This window comes from Myotis nattereri (genome assembly GCF_964212035.1).
Source record: "Myotis nattereri genome assembly, chromosome: 8".
NCBI classification, from domain to species: Eukaryota; Metazoa; Chordata; class Mammalia; order Chiroptera; family Vespertilionidae; genus Myotis; species Myotis nattereri.
Window position 1 is genome coordinate 69,369,685 of NC_138083.1, and position 14,223 is coordinate 69,383,907.

General features: G+C 52.9%; 2 protein-coding genes across 4 annotated transcripts; one reads left to right on the forward strand and one right to left on the reverse strand.

Moving 5' to 3' along the window:
• Nucleotides 1-270: 270 nt before the first annotated feature.
• Nucleotides 271-8,036, forward strand: ACOT8 (acyl-CoA thioesterase 8). Of its 2 annotated transcripts, XM_081097888.1 has the most exons (6): nucleotides 271-463; nucleotides 1,717-1,853; nucleotides 3,195-3,420; nucleotides 5,266-5,423; nucleotides 5,872-6,066; nucleotides 7,733-8,036. In XM_081097888.1, exons 1-6 carry the CDS (start codon nucleotides 345-347, stop codon nucleotides 7,849-7,851), a joined length of 954 nt encoding a protein of 317 aa, XP_080954014.1. In that variant the 5' UTR covers nucleotides 271-344; the 3' UTR covers nucleotides 7,852-8,036. The 2 variants fall into 2 exon arrangements, with proteins under 2 accessions (XP_080954014.1, XP_080954013.1); XM_081097887.1 differs by lacking the exon at nucleotides 7,733-8,036 and having other exon boundaries at nucleotides 5,872-7,014.
• Nucleotides 6,959-13,281, reverse strand: SNX21 (sorting nexin family member 21). 2 transcript variants are annotated; one of them, XM_081097886.1, is made up of 3 exons: nucleotides 13,001-13,281; nucleotides 12,387-12,537; nucleotides 6,959-9,074 (listed from the first exon to the last, which is right to left on the reverse strand). In XM_081097886.1, the coding sequence occupies exon 3, from the start codon at nucleotides 9,054-9,056 to the stop codon at nucleotides 8,400-8,402; it is 657 nt and encodes a 218-aa protein (XP_080954012.1). In that variant the 5' UTR covers nucleotides 9,057-9,074; nucleotides 12,387-12,537; nucleotides 13,001-13,281; the 3' UTR covers nucleotides 6,959-8,399. The 2 variants fall into 2 exon arrangements, with proteins under 2 accessions (XP_080954012.1, XP_080954011.1); XM_081097885.1 differs by having other exon boundaries at nucleotides 12,380-12,537; nucleotides 13,001-13,276.
• Nucleotides 13,282-14,223: the final 942 nt, after the last annotated feature.

The following is a 14,223-nucleotide window of genomic DNA, read 5'->3' on the forward strand; positions in this document are numbered from 1 at the left end:
CCAGCTATGAAGCTCAGGAGCCCCAGGTCTGAGGCGGCAAAAGAGGCTGGGGTCGCCCTTGCTATCTGACTGAGGGGAAATGACGCTAATCCCTCTTTATCAAGCCCTGGATCCGCCCCTCCAATCACACACGGAATTCTCAGACTGGCACTCATTTTCTCCAATAGCTAGAGAAAGATAGCCACGCACCCGCAGACTGACAGGAGCATTGTCCAATCATAATTTGCATCCCTTATTCTCAGGGCTTGCAGACTTCCGGTTACTGGAGCGAGCTGCGGGAATCTGCGAGTTCCGCGCACGTCCCCGCGCGTCGGGTTCAGCGCAGTCTCCGGCAAGTGATCGACATGTCCTCCCCGCAGACCCCGGAGGATGGGCAGGGCGGTGGCGACCCCCCCGGGGACCTTCGCAGCGTCCTGGTCACCAGCGTGCTCAACCTCGAGCCGCTGGACGAAGATCTCTTCAGGTAGCCTGCCGCATCTGGCCCGCACCCCGCACTGGGACAGATGCTCCTGATCTCGACTGCACCACCCCGTAGCCTTCTGCTCGTAGTCTCCTGGAAGAAGATGGGCTCTGCGTGGGATGCAGGCTCTGTCGCCATTGGGAGAGAACTTGTTCCTCGCTGCCTGGGCTTACTCCCTCTCCACGCCGGGTCTGCGCAGCGCCACCCCTAGGAGGCCATGGCCCTCTGGGCAAATAAAGTGGTGACCTTAGATATCCTTCTCAGCAGCTTCCCATGTCTCTGGGAACCAGTCTAAAGAGGGGTGCGATTAGTCCAAGGGCTAATCAAGTTTAAAACGTACCCTCAGCTCCTTGCATATTCACTATCCTTTCCCTCTTACAAAACCCATCCCCACCACCACTTGAGGTGCGGTAGCTCCGTACTCATCCTGAGGCCTGAGCCATTTTCCTTCCCCACACACCTTACATTCTTGACTGCAGCTGGGGATTTTACAGTTTGAGCCTCCAAGGCTCCTATTGGCTTATTGGGAGCTATTTAGGGTGTTCACTTCTCTTCCCCCTACTTAAGAAATTACAAATAACTTCCTGGAGGGCTATTTACAATGCACTATATAAAAATGCCTAGCTGGTTTGGGCCTTGGAAAGCCAGAGACCCAAACCCTTCAGCCTCCATAAGGTTCATGCACTCAGCAAGCCCCTTTCACCTCTGGGCCCCTAGTTTTCTCATCTGCACACTGAAGGGATTACACTTGAAGACTGAGGGCCCTTTGAGCTCTAAACCTAGCTCTTGGGTTGTCAAAGTTGGGGGCGTGTAAGTGGCAGGCCTTGATGCAGTCCACCCTAGCTCTTGGGGCTCATCGTATCCCAAGGCCGTCAGAGGCTTCTGCCTTACCCTGGTATGGGCAGTGAAGACATACTAGACCTGGGGTCAAAAGACCCAGCTACTGCTAAGGATTAGCAATGTTTACCTGGGTGACCTTGCTAAAGTCACCTTCCCTCTCTGATCCCTATTCTCTACTAAAATATGGGGGTTGGCTCCTTAAAGTCCACAGAAGGGTTAGGCAATCCCCAAGGCCTTGAAGATGTATGCTGTCACGTAGAATGATGTAAGAATATTTGGGGAAAGGGCTTTTACCATATTCTCAAAAGGATCCCAAACTCCAATAAAGTTACGAGATCTGCACTAGAAGCTCAATGATTGTCACAGGATTTTGGCCCAACCTTGAAGTCTTTCCTGCTTTCTCTTTCTCCCCATAGAGGAAGGCATTACTGGATACCCACAACCAAGCGGCTGTTTGGGGGTCAGATCGTGGGGCAGGCCCTGGTGGCTGCAGCCAAGTCTGTGAGTGAAGACATTCAAGTGCATTCCCTGCACTGCTATTTTGTTCGGGCAGGTAAGCACCCCTCCCCTGCCCCCAACCCAGCCCTGGAGGCCCAGCAGCCACTTCTTCCTGGCCTTGGGGGGCTGACTTAGGAGAGAGGGAGGACTGGGAGGAGACAGTGGGGGAGGGGGGGTTGATCTCCATCCACAGGGGAGCCTGGAGAGGAACAAGGCCTGGGTGGAGCCAAGAAGAGCCTTAGGCCTCACAACTGCTTGTTATCTGGCCCCAAAAGACACAACACTGGCTTAACTACTCCAGTGGGTCTTTTGTTCATTGTTTACAAACCTCTAGTAAGTACTATGCTGGAATCCTGAGCAGTGCGGTAACCTCTGCTAGGATTGTGGAGGTAGGCGCCTTGCCTTGGAGAAGGAAGAGCATGGGCCTGGGAATCCAGAGACAGTGCGTCTAGTTTCAGTACTAATTAGCCATCATGCCACCTTGATCGAGGTTACACCCCTCCCTGAGGCTTGGTTTGCTCATCTCATCAGAAAAATGGATGAGGGCGGGACAAGAGTGTTTTCTCCAGATGATCTCAACAGCTGCTTGCAGCTTAAAGGAGCAAGAAAGTAATCTTTTAAAACCCAGGCTCTCCTTTGAGAAACAAAAATCTCACTTGCTATCCCTCCCTTTCCCTCACTCCTAAGGCAGATGTCCCCAATTTTAAGAGTCACACTGCCTTCTGCATAGTCCCATCAGCTTAGAAGAATGTATGGAACTTAACAATATGTGATTCATATTAAGAAAACAATAGTGAGGTTTTCCCCTTCCTTTTACAAATATATACAGTGTGTGTGTGTGTGTGTGTGTGTGTGTGTGTGTGTGTGTATAATCTCTTACCTTTAAGCCAATTGGGAGCAAAAGTGTCCTCTATTTCTTCAATTTGGTTGCAAGCCCCAAAGTGCTAGCCTTTTGATACTGCAATCCTTCTGTGTCCCAGATATTATGCTAACCACTTTACAGTTATGATCTCATTCTTATAAAAATCCTGAGAGGTATGAACACCATGATGATCCTCATTTTATAGACGGGTAAACTGCTCAGAGAGGTTAAGTGTCTTTGGTAAGGTCACACAGCTAATTAGCTAGGATTTGAATGCAGGGTATCTGGCAATGTCCCTTCTGTTCTGCACTGTTGAGAAAGAAGAGTTCCACTTGTACTGAGAGCATCCTTATGACAGGGTCTGGTGTTCTCTCTGTATCTGCAGTACACGGACCTTAGCAGACCTCAGTCAGTAGCTACCAAGCAGAAAAGGAATGGAGAACGAGTAGCAGAGGTGCCTGTCCAGCCATGGTGATGATGACAGGCTCACTGTGGGGCTCACTCAGCCTCACCATGTCCCTGTGTCCCCTACAGGGGACCCGAAGGTGCCAGTTTTGTACCAGGTAGAGCGGACGCGAACAGGGGCGAGCTTCTCAGTGCGCTCAGTGAAGGCCGTGCAGCATGGCAGGCCCATCTTCATCTGCCAGGCCTCCTTCCAGAAGACCCAGCCCAGCCCCCTGCAGCACCAGTTCTCCATGCCCTCAGTGCCCCCACCGGAAGAGCTGCTCGACTACGAGACCCTCATCGACCAGTACCTAAGGTGAGAGCCCGGGAGGCTCAGGACAGTGTTCAGACTGCAGTTGCTTCCTGTTCATGGGTCATGGAATCCTTCAGTGCGTCTTGACTATTTAAAAATATGGACTAGGAAAGATGATATCGGAATGTATTGTGTATAGTAAAGGTAAGAATCCCTTTGTGATAGGTTAGGTTCAGTTGTGTGTGGGTCAGGATGTAAAATGCGGGCTTATGATTCAGCCAATTCAGGTACAGTTTTACTGGTTGTTAAAATATTGGATGACTTCTTCTTCTTTTTTTTTTTTTTTTTAACTACTTGGCAAATACTCACCTCTCTAGTCCCTGAGTGACTACCCCTTCAAGGTCACATGATCCGGCAGCCTAGGAGGTAATGCCTGGCAGGGTGAGGGTTCCTGCTGCCTTTGCCTTAGTGTGTGTGAAATATTTTAAATGTCACCTGGTAAAATATATCTCTTACTTAGAGCACAGTTGATAAAGTCAGGGAAATGCCAGGGCAAGAGAAAGAGCTCTGGCCTCTGACAGGACAGACACATGGATTCTGGCCAGGGCTGTGCTCTGTTAGCGCCCATTTGCTCTGGGACTCTGCCCAACTCCCCAGCCTCTCAGAGCCCTGCTTCTTCATCTGAAAAATGTATGTTTCTGCCCTGCCTACCTCTCAGCTGTATGAGGGAGAGTGCCTTGGTCTTTGCTGGCTGGGGAGGCAGCAGGGTGTGATGGGGCAGATGTGAGTTTGAACCTGGGAAAGGTCTAGGTTCAAATCTAGACTGTCTCTGCTAGCTGTGTGAGTTTGGGCAAGTTGCTTTCCCACTCTGAGCCTGTGCCCTCAATTATAAAATAAGGCACTTAAGTGTTCAGTAAATTGTAGTTATACAGTTGACTGACAGGAGTAAGCTTGGAGCCTGGTTTATGGTTGGAGCTTAAAAATGTTTGCTGTAATGTTCTTAAAGGTCCCTAAATCTAGAGCTGTGTTGTCCAGTAAGAAAGCCATTAGCTACATAGGATTAAATTAATTAACACTAGGTAGAATTAATAGTTCTGTTCCTCGCTATTAACCACACTAACCACATTGCAAGCACTCAGTAGCCACATGTGGCTAGTGGCTACCGCCATGGACAGTGCAGATACAGAACATTCCATCATCCCTGAAGGTTCTATGGACAGTGCTTGAGAGGATAGGGCTGAAAATGGAAATCCTGGTGCGCACTAGGGTGGCTGTTACTGGGTGAAGGGGCTTCCCTGGAAATGGCTCTTTTCCCCATGGACACAGTGTTCCCAATTGCTTAGGGTTAGATAACTCAGTCCCAGTTGGGCAGCCTGGTTGCCAAGTGTTTGGAATAGTGAAGTGGTTAAGAGTATGACCCGAATCAGGCTGCCTGGGCCCAAAGCCTGCCTTTACTTCCTCAGCAAGCTACTTGGACTCTGTGCTTATTTCATGTCATCGGGGGAGGGGGGTGACCATTGCAGCTGTCTCACATGGTTGTTGTGAGGAATGGGTTAATGTGGGTGAAATGCTTAGAACGGTACATATTGGGCTGCGCCTCATGACTACATGCATTATCTTGTCTTCTCCACGATGTTTATTTATCAGGTAGGTTACTGTCATTATCCACATTTTGCAGACGGGAAAATAGGCTCAGAGAGATTACTAATGTGCAGAAGGCCACACAGCTCATAAGAGGCAAAGAGTGGCTTCAAATAGTTGACGCTCCTGCCTGCCAGAGGAGAGGGAGACTTTCAGGCTAAGTCTGGACTCCTTCTGGAGGAAAGAGGGGAGTCAGAATAAACAGTTCCGAAGATAAGCTTCCCCTCTCTTTGGGTCTCCTCAAGTCCCTCAACCCTTTACTTTCAGGGACCCTAACCTCCAAGAGAAGTACCGAGTGGGCCTGAACCGGATTGCTGCCCAGGATGTGCCCATTGAGATCAAGCTAATAAACCCATCCAGCCTGAGCCAGCTGCAGAACATGGAGCCCAAACAGATGTTCTGGGTGCGAGCCAAGGGCTATATTGGTAAGAGGACCTCCTGGACTGGAAGAGAACACTCTCCAGGGGTCTAGGCCTGCATATTGTTCGCTCTGTGTGGCCTTGGGCATGTTACTTCCCCCCTCTGGGCCTATTTCCTCATCCCCATGATGGGGAGTTTGGCTCATCTTCTCACCGGGGCCCTACTAGGCCTTTGCATGGGGAGAATGGGAGGTGACTGTAATCCTAATGTAGGCCCTTTCTGGGAAAGGCAGGCACACTGCTAATCTTAAGGTGCCTGTGTGGGAGATTTGGGGAGTGAGGGCTCCATCCCTGCCTCCCTCTCCCCCATCACATACACCTTGGGCCAGGTGCCCTCGTGCAGTGAACAGTCTGCATAGCTGTGCACGGCAGCCCCTGTCTCCCCCACCTCCCTGCAGGTCCTGAGCTGTAGAGGCCAGGAGCCCAGGGCTGATGGGACCGGGACCTATTGCAGGGGAGGGCGACATCAAGATGCACTGCTGCGTGGCTGCCTACATCTCGGACTATGCCTTCCTGAGCACAGCGCTGCTGCCCCACCACTGTCAGCATAAGGTGCACTTCATGGTCTCTTTGGACCACTCCATGTGGTTCCACGCCCCCTTCCGAGCTGACCACTGGATGCTCTATGAGTGTGAGAGCCCCTGGGCTGGTGAGTGTGGGGCCACAGGGGACAAGGGCACTGGCCTTGGGGTGGCAGGGAGCCTGCTTTCTTGGGTCATACTGTTCCCCACCCACATTCTATGGGGCACTGCACAGGTCACTTTCTCTCCTGCCCCCCCCTAGGCTTTGGCATCCTTATCTTCAAAATAACAGGGTGAGGCCAGAGGATGGGACACATAATCAGCTCTTAATTTCTGTAACTGCTGGGAATATGGTCTACTTTATCTCAGAGACCCCAGTTCTAGTCCCAGAATCACTTCAGAATCTCTGTCTGATCTTGGACAAGTCCTATCTCCTCCCCGAGCCTCAGTTTCCCCATTTATTTATTTTTTAAAAAATATATTTTATTGATTTTTTACAGAGAGGAATAGAGAGTCAGAAACATCGATGAGAGAGAAACATCAATGAGCTGCCTCCTGCACACTCCCTACTGGGGATGTGCCCGCAACCAAGGTACATGCCCTTGACCGGAATCGAACCTGGGACCCTGGAGTCTGCAGGTCGACGCTCTATCCACTGAGCCAAACCGGTCAGGGCAGTTTCCCCATTTAAATAAACAGAGTTGTATTAGAGGAGTAGCCAAACCTGGTGGCCACTTCAGGGAGCTTTTTAAAAATTGATTTTCAGATTCTAAGATTCTGACTCTGCAGGTCTTAGAAGAGGTCCAGGAAACTATATTTTTAAGAAGCTCCGTAAGTGATTCTGCCGATTACCCTGGTTGGCTCAGGGCACTCTACGGTTTCTAAAGGAACCTCTGCTGGGACACTCCTCATCAGAGACATAGAGAATCCCAGGCTCGTTCATCAATGTCTGCTGCCAGGGCCCTGGATTCCTTTCCAAAGAAGTACTTTTCAAATGAAAACTGTTTTGTAAAACAGAGACAAAACTTAAGGGGCTCTTTATACTCATCAGGGAAGGGGGACTCTTACGTACCAATAGCATCAAAAATAAACAAAACAAGCAAACTAACCAACAAACAAAAAGTACCAATAGCATCACAATACAGGATCAACAACCTTGAAGTTAGGATACTTGGTTTTGGCCTGATTCTTATGGCCAAGTTCCTGCACCTCTCTGAATTTTAAGCTCATCATCCAGGAAAGGGGACAAACCCTTCTTCACTTGGCTGTTGTGAGGACTAAGTGAGCTGTACTACATGGAAGGGACCCGGCACCAACTCAGGCCCGAGGCTGACAAGGGAGAGGAAATCTGCAGGTGCGGAGGAAGGGGTGGCCAGACTTCATGGCCCCAGGTCCTCTCCCTTGAGCTCCTTTGTCCCCTCGGGGTTGGGGTGCTTTTCATATAATACCACCCTGGAGGGACTGGTTTGATTTATTATAAAGGGAACTGATGGGTTTCCTAACACAAGTGGCCAGAGGCCAGTAGATCTGCTTAGCCAAGCTACTGATGGAGACTGTTCTCAGAACTCCCACTCTGTGATTGTGAGGAAGCCCGAGGACATGTAAAGTGCTTTTAAACTGTTCTGTGGGGTTCCCATGGCTACCCCATGACTGAACACGTTAGGCTCATAAAGGGGCACAATACGCAGTGTGCCCTTGTGTGGGGCAGCCCAACCTGGACTGCACCCTTCTTAAGAAGCCCGCTTGGCTGTGCTAAAGGAGAGAGAAGGCTGTTCTTACCCTTCTCACCCACAGGTGGCTCCCGGGGGCTGGTCCGTGGGCAGCTGTGGCGTCGGGACGGGGTGCTGGCTGTATCCTGTGCCCAGGAGGGCGTGATCCGAGTGAAGCCCCCGGTCAGAGAGAGCAGGCTGTAGCCAGAGGTACCAGCTTGGCCTGGGCTTCAAGGATCTCCCTTCTCCCCCCACTCCTGAGGCGAGGCAGGAATTACAGTTGAGGGCTGGGCTTTGTCCCTCACCCAATAAAGAGGCTGCTACCACTGGACCTGCTGGCCTTTCTTCCCTGGGCCAGAACTGCAGCCCTCCCGCCAGCCATCAACTCCAAGACTCCCGAGTCCTGGCCCTTACTCGTCTCCTTCACTGGCTTGGAGGCCCGAGGAAAAGGGGACACTGACCCTGGCCTGGGGCACAGCCCCAGCTGTGCATGTGCTGAGAGAGTGCATCAGACTTCCTCCCTGCACCATCCCGGGTCCCAGGCATCCCCAGCCAAAGCTTTTCCTGGGCCCAGCCCAACAGAAGAGCCACGTTTCCTCTGTCTGCTACAAATTCTTTGTGTTACTCCTAGGGGTTCCCAACACCCCCTACAGCCTCCCAGCTGCTGTTCAGGTCCTCATCCCTCGTCGGTCCCCCACCGCTGCATCCTGGGGCAGTGCCTCTCCCCAGGGTAACCTTAAGTCTAGGCAAGATTAGTCCAGTACCTCCTTGATGAGCAATTCTTTGAGACTGGGGGGTGGCGTGGGGGTCAGGCCTGCCTCCTGCAGGACCTGGAGCCGTGCCTCTGATTGGCGTTTATCCAGGCCCAGGCGCCAGGAGAGCCGGACATGGGCCTCCAGAAAGGGTGCTAACAAAGGATGGGGGCTCTTGTCCCCCAGCAGCTGAAGGGCCCTCTCACAGCATGCCCGGGCCTCCCCAGGGTCCTCCATCTCCTGGTGGCACACAGCCAGCCCAGCCAGGGTCAGCAGAGGGCGATCTGGGCTGGAGAGGGTGCCCAGCTGGGCCTGAAGCTGCCAGGCATTGGCCCAGAGCGCCAGAGCCTCACGGTAGAGGCCAGTGCAGGTGAGGCTCTGTGCCCTCCGCAGCTCCGGCAGCACGAAGAAGTCCTGTAGGTCTGGGGCACGGCGCAGCTCGGGGACTGCCTGCAGGTGGCTCAAAAACTGCTCAAAGGCCCGGCTGCGGCGGGCAATGGTCTCTGCAGTGAAATTCCGGCGCAGGCGCTTACGGGGGAAGGAGATGGCAGCCATGGGGCCCCGGAACTGCCGCTGCAGGTTTCGGTGCAACCGCTCAAAGTCTGAGTAACGGCGAGAGATGTGGGCTGGCTGGTGATCTGGTGGCCCTGGCCCCATCACGGCGAGGGTGTAGAGCTGCAGGGAGGGTGGGGGTCAGGGCAGGTGCAAATTGTCCAGGGGCCCCTTCCTTCCCCATACCCACACTTCCAGCTCTGTTGCCCCCCCCCCTTCCCTTTACCCCTAAGATTGGGCCCAGGAAGGTGGGAGCTGCTAGGGCAGCAGCTAGGGAGCCCAGTCCATCTTACCTGAGGCTCGTCTGAAATGACCCAGGCCCAAGGCAGCACGGGGAGAGAAAGACAGAGATGAACTTCAGTGCCTGGAGCTGCTGCCCTTTTGCCCTTCCAGAAAGTACTCCCTTCCCATTAGGGCAGTTAGCTCTTCTGACAGCCCCTCCGGAAAACCAGGGGTTCGTGGAAACCCAGGCCAATCAGCCTCTGAGCCAACGTTTAAGGAGCTCTGTTCTACTCTTGACACAGAGCTCCCACATCCCTAGCCAGGTTATTCCAACCCAGACCTGGAAGACAGGTCTTCAGACACCCCAGGAATGACCACGTGAAAAGTACAATGGCTCAGACTCACGTTCTAACCCCAGGCCAGCTACTCCTCACTGTGAGTGACATCAGCCAAGGCAGTGCCCCTCCAGTCAGTTCCTTCTCTAGTGGATGACCTGCTGGCCCAGGTCAGTGTTTACTCAGGTGTGGGATGTGTACAAATGTTAGTCCTGAGGTTTTTAGGAGGTGTGTGCTGGAGTAATAACACTGAACCACAGGCAGGAGGTGATTCCCCCCTGGTCCTCTTTGACTCTTTCTGACTGCAAATTGAGCACTTTCACACGGCTCAGCTCCATTTTCAGAAAAGAACCAGGAAATGGATCTTGGGTCAGGGCCTTCGGGCAACAGCATCCAGGCAGGGCTTAAGGACTTTTTCACTGCTTTTATTTTTACGGGTATCTTCTCTTTATGGCAAGTGAAAGCTTTCCACATATAGTATGCTATAAGGTTGTCTTTTAAACTTACTTAAGAAAAAGATTTCTTTAAATAAAAATGTTAAACAGAGACTGGTACAAGCAGCATTCAGATGGGACAAGAATTGTGAAGGTGGTACTGGAATTGAGGTTTGGGGAAGAACACTGAAGGAGATCACCATGAGACTTCCCCCAGGTCTGAGAACCCAAACATGGATTAATCTATAAGAATGCTAAGCCAACAGGTTTAAAAAGGGGATTAGGGAACCTCCTTTAGTATGTTAAAGGCATACTAACAACAAACCCAGATGTTTTTCTCGAATTTGTTCTGTGAAACTACCAGTATTATAGCCACCTCTGGTCAATTAGGTTTGCCTGTTCTATCCTTTTCTCAGAGATTCACAGTATACTTTAATATTAAGGATTAAAAAGTCAAACAGTAAAGGAATTTTATTTTACTCTTCAACTCTGCATTCCCAAAACATAATGACTGCAAAATCTTTCTTCTAAGGAATAGTTATTAACATTCCAGGAAACTTTTCTTTTTTGTTAATCGTTACCCGAGGATATTTTTCCATTGATTTTTAGAGATAGTGGGAGGGTGGGAGAGAGATGGAGAGATAGAAACCAGGTCCAGGGATGTGGAGCCTGCAACCGAGGTACGTGCCCTTGACCAGAATGGAACCTGGGACCCTTCAGCCTGCTCTATCCACTGAGCCAAACGGCTAGGGAAGAAAACCCATTTTCTGTAGAACACACTTCAGTAAGAACTGGTCTATAATGATCCCTTATGTTACTTTGGCTTTGATTTTTATTTTTTGGCACCAAACCATTTTATATCCATTATCTCATCTGTGTTGTGCATGGACCTACAAACCAGGAGGTCACAGTTTGATTCCTGGTTGAGGCACATGCCCAAGTTTCGGGCTCAATCCCTGGTTGAGAACGTGTAGGAGGCAGCTGATCAGTGATTCTCATCATTGATGTTTCTGTCTCTCCCTCTCCCTTACTCTCTGAAATAAATACAAATATATTTTAAAAAATAAAACATAAAAAGACATCCCTTAAGCCACAGAGCTGGGAAATGGCACAGCTGGGATTTAAAACCAGGCTGACCTAACTCCAAAGCCTGTGCTCTAACCCCCCGAGGAGAAGTTCAATCAGAATTTAGGGTCCCCTCTGCACAAAGGAGGTGATTTGTTTCCCCAGACACTGGCCAGGGCATACTTGGCCATCCTGCTCCCAGAGTCACCCCCATACTGCCTTGTTTCGCAGCTGCTCCTTGATCATTGATCCTTGGGGTCCCCTTCTATGCATGATGCCTGGCCAGGACTTTTGCCACTTAAGACTTGATTATCAATCCCTGCTCAAATCGAGGCAGTCACCCCGTGGGTGTGGCCCTTGTTTACTAGTAGCAGCAGGGAGGGGTGGAGAGGTCCAGATGTGGGACAGGGCTCCAGGCCCCTTCCTGCTGAGTCAGAAATGGAGGAGGGTGGTGAGGAGGAGGGAAGTGAGAGGAAGGGAGCTGCTGCCGCCAGAACCAGCCAGGTCAGACTGGGTTTCAGGCTGGCCGAGAGAAGACCTGGCAGGCCTCACTTTCTATGTCAGTTTCTCCTTTCCACAGAGAAGAAACAGGGACTCCAGATTCTTCCCCACATTGCTCTTCACTAAACCCCCCTAAATGGAGCCCTTACAACAAGATTATTCTGTACAGGATGGGTGCTTGAGAACTGACTGACCTGGGTTGTAAGGAGGCCACAACAGGCCCTAGATGCCAGGCATTTTCAATCCAAAGGTAAGTAATAATAAGGGAGCTAATTTTTTATTTTATTATACATTTTCTTTGAGCACTTCATAATGCCAGGCACAGGGCTAAGGGCTTTCTGTGCACTGTCCCATTTAATTCCTGTGACTGTTCTTGGCATTATTCCCATTACTCAGATGAGGAAAAGGTCATCAAGGTTACACAACTCACCCAAGGTCAAACAACTGGGACTTAAATCAAGTTCTGCATCCAAAACCCATTAAAAAAACAACAACAAATACTAACCAATGCCACTTGGGTCTCAAACTTGATCCACATAATATTCTTTCCTCTGTACCTTGCATCTTGCTACATTTTGCAAAACCTTGGGGGGCGGGGGGGGGGGGGCGCGTAGGGGCACACACACCAGTTCTCTTATTTTCAAAACGAGGAGAGGAGACAGGCCCACAATCCTTTTTTACTCAGTCTCAAAGAAGCTATCAATGGGGATGTAACTTGCTCAAGTTACATCCCCATTGTGCCCTCAGTTTCTCCATCTGTAAAATGGGGGCAGCCACTTACAACTACACAGCCAGGAAGTTGGGATCTTCCCTACTTTGTCTTAGATAGACTTGTAGACTCACAACCAGGGGTTCCTGAACCCGCACTCACCACGTACTTGGAAGGGGGGTCCTTGACCACGTTGGCACTGGTCACCTCGAAGAGCAGCCGCTGGGGCACCAGGGTGTTCCGGGACTTCTTCCAGAAATCCTGCAACTGCCGTGCCAGGAGCTGACTGCTCCGCTGCCCATCGGGAGAGGGGTTCTGTTCTGCATGAGCACATGACCAGTCCCATCAACAGGCCTGGGGCCGGGGTCGACATACACCATGGGCCATGACCTCACGCCTCCCAACAGGTGACAATAGCTTTATCCCCTTTCGTCATAAATGGAAATTGAGGGCCACAGAGAGGCTGGATGCCAAACGCCGTGCTTGGCAGAGAGTAGGCGCTAAATAAATATCTCCACCCCAAACATCCCTAGCGCATTCATTACATTTCTATCCGACTGTACATGGATGCCCAGCAACCCTGAGATGGGTGACTCCCCACCTGACACCGCGAGGGGAACCTTGGTCAGAGAGGCGTTTGACTCTCCAGGCCACACAGCCAAGTGGCGGCTGGGACCCTTAAAGAAGCGCCGACATTTCGGAGTTTAGCAGCATCAACTCGGGGCTCCACTGGGTGGGGGCCCAAGGGCGCTCCGGGGTTCCCGCCGCCGCCGCCGCACTCGCCTGCGTCCTCTCCCGACGCCCGGTCCCCGAGGGGCAGCGGGTCGGGGCCGGCCACCTCCTCGTCCTCCTCGTCCTCGTCCTCGTCGTCCTCGGCGCTGGTGAAGCTCAGGGTGCCGCTGAGGCGGGAGGACAGGCCCTCGGCGTCGTCGTCCTCCAGCTCCGAGCTCTCCGGGAACTGCTCGGCCTCGGGGCCGGCGGCCGCCTCCGCGGGGCCCTCGCTGGCCAGGGCGTGCCGCAGCCGGAGCAGGAGCCGCGAGGCCATGGCACCCTGCGGGCGACGCCGGCCCGGGTCCGGGCGGCGGGAGTCAGGCCAGGCCCCCGCGGAGGGGCGGGGCCCCGGTCGGGGAGGAGGCCGCCGCGGAGCAGCCGCCCCCGCCCGTCCGGGTCCTGGGAGCCCCAAGACTCAGCTCCCGCCGTCCTCCCCGCTCCCGCGTCGCCCGGGGCCGCGCCCTTCCCGGGGGCACCGGGACCTTCCCCCGTCTCTCTCGCCCCCCGTGCGTCTCTACCTTCTGAGCCCCGCGGTGCACTCAGGGGCGCGCCGCTCCCCAGGGCCCGGGGACCGCCTCACTGAGCCGGCGGGGCTCCGCGGGGCCCAGCCGCTCCGGGCGCCGCTCCGCCGCTTCCTGCCCCCGCCCCGCCCCGCCGGCCCGGAGCCGCCGGGAATCCGAGCCCTGCGCTCCGGGAAGACTTGGAATCCTGGGTAGGCCCGAGCGAGCCCCAGCCCGCGGGGGCACCCCCTCCTGAGCCCTCCCACCCTCCGCGGAGGCCCAGGCCGGTCCCAGTCCACCCCCAGTTCCCAACCAGCGCTCTCACTCTCCTAAGGCATTGGACGGTGGAAGCCCATCTCTCCGGTGAGATAACTGAGGCCAGGAGCAGACACGTGGTCTGGGCTGGAATCTGACCTTGCTGAGCCTAGGTTTCCTCCTACGTAAAACAGGGACATGAACTCCAGTGCTGACTTTGCAGCTCTTGTATGGACCCTCCCTAGTCCGGTGCCTGGCACAGAGCAGGGACTTGGAAATGATCAGTTACATGATTTCATTTCTGCGTCATTCACAGACTTTTACAATCTCACGCGAGCCTCACACATAGAAGTAGGCAAACGGGGAAACAAACCCAAAGACCGTTGCCCAGCCACACAGCTTGCCAAGAGGTTGGAGTGCGGGGCTCTGCAGCGCAGGCCTCCTGAGTTCCGAATCCTGTTCTTTTCCCATGAAGCTGGC

Coding starts and splice junctions, on each gene's coding strand:
- SNX21 (XM_081097885.1), bottom strand. CDS start 13,262: ATGGCCTCGCGGCTCCTGCTCCGGCTGCGGCACGCCCTGGCCAGCGAG. Junction 12,538..13,000: donor GGCGTCGGGAGAGGACGCAG/GCGAGTGCGGCG, acceptor GTGCTCATGCAG/AACAGAACCCCTCTCCCGAT. Junction 9,075..12,379: donor ACCCCCCTTCCAAGTACGTG/GTGAGTGCGGGT, acceptor CCCTCCCTGCAG/CTCTACACCCTCGCCGTGAT.
- ACOT8 (XM_081097887.1), top strand. CDS start 345: ATGTCCTCCCCGCAGACCCCGGAGGATGGGCAGGGCGGTGGCGACCCC. Junction 464..1,716: donor CTGGACGAAGATCTCTTCAG/GTAGCCTGCCGC, acceptor TTCTCCCCATAG/AGGAAGGCATTACTGGATAC. Junction 5,424..5,871: donor GCGAGCCAAGGGCTATATTG/GTAAGAGGACCT, acceptor GACCTATTGCAG/GGGAGGGCGACATCAAGATG.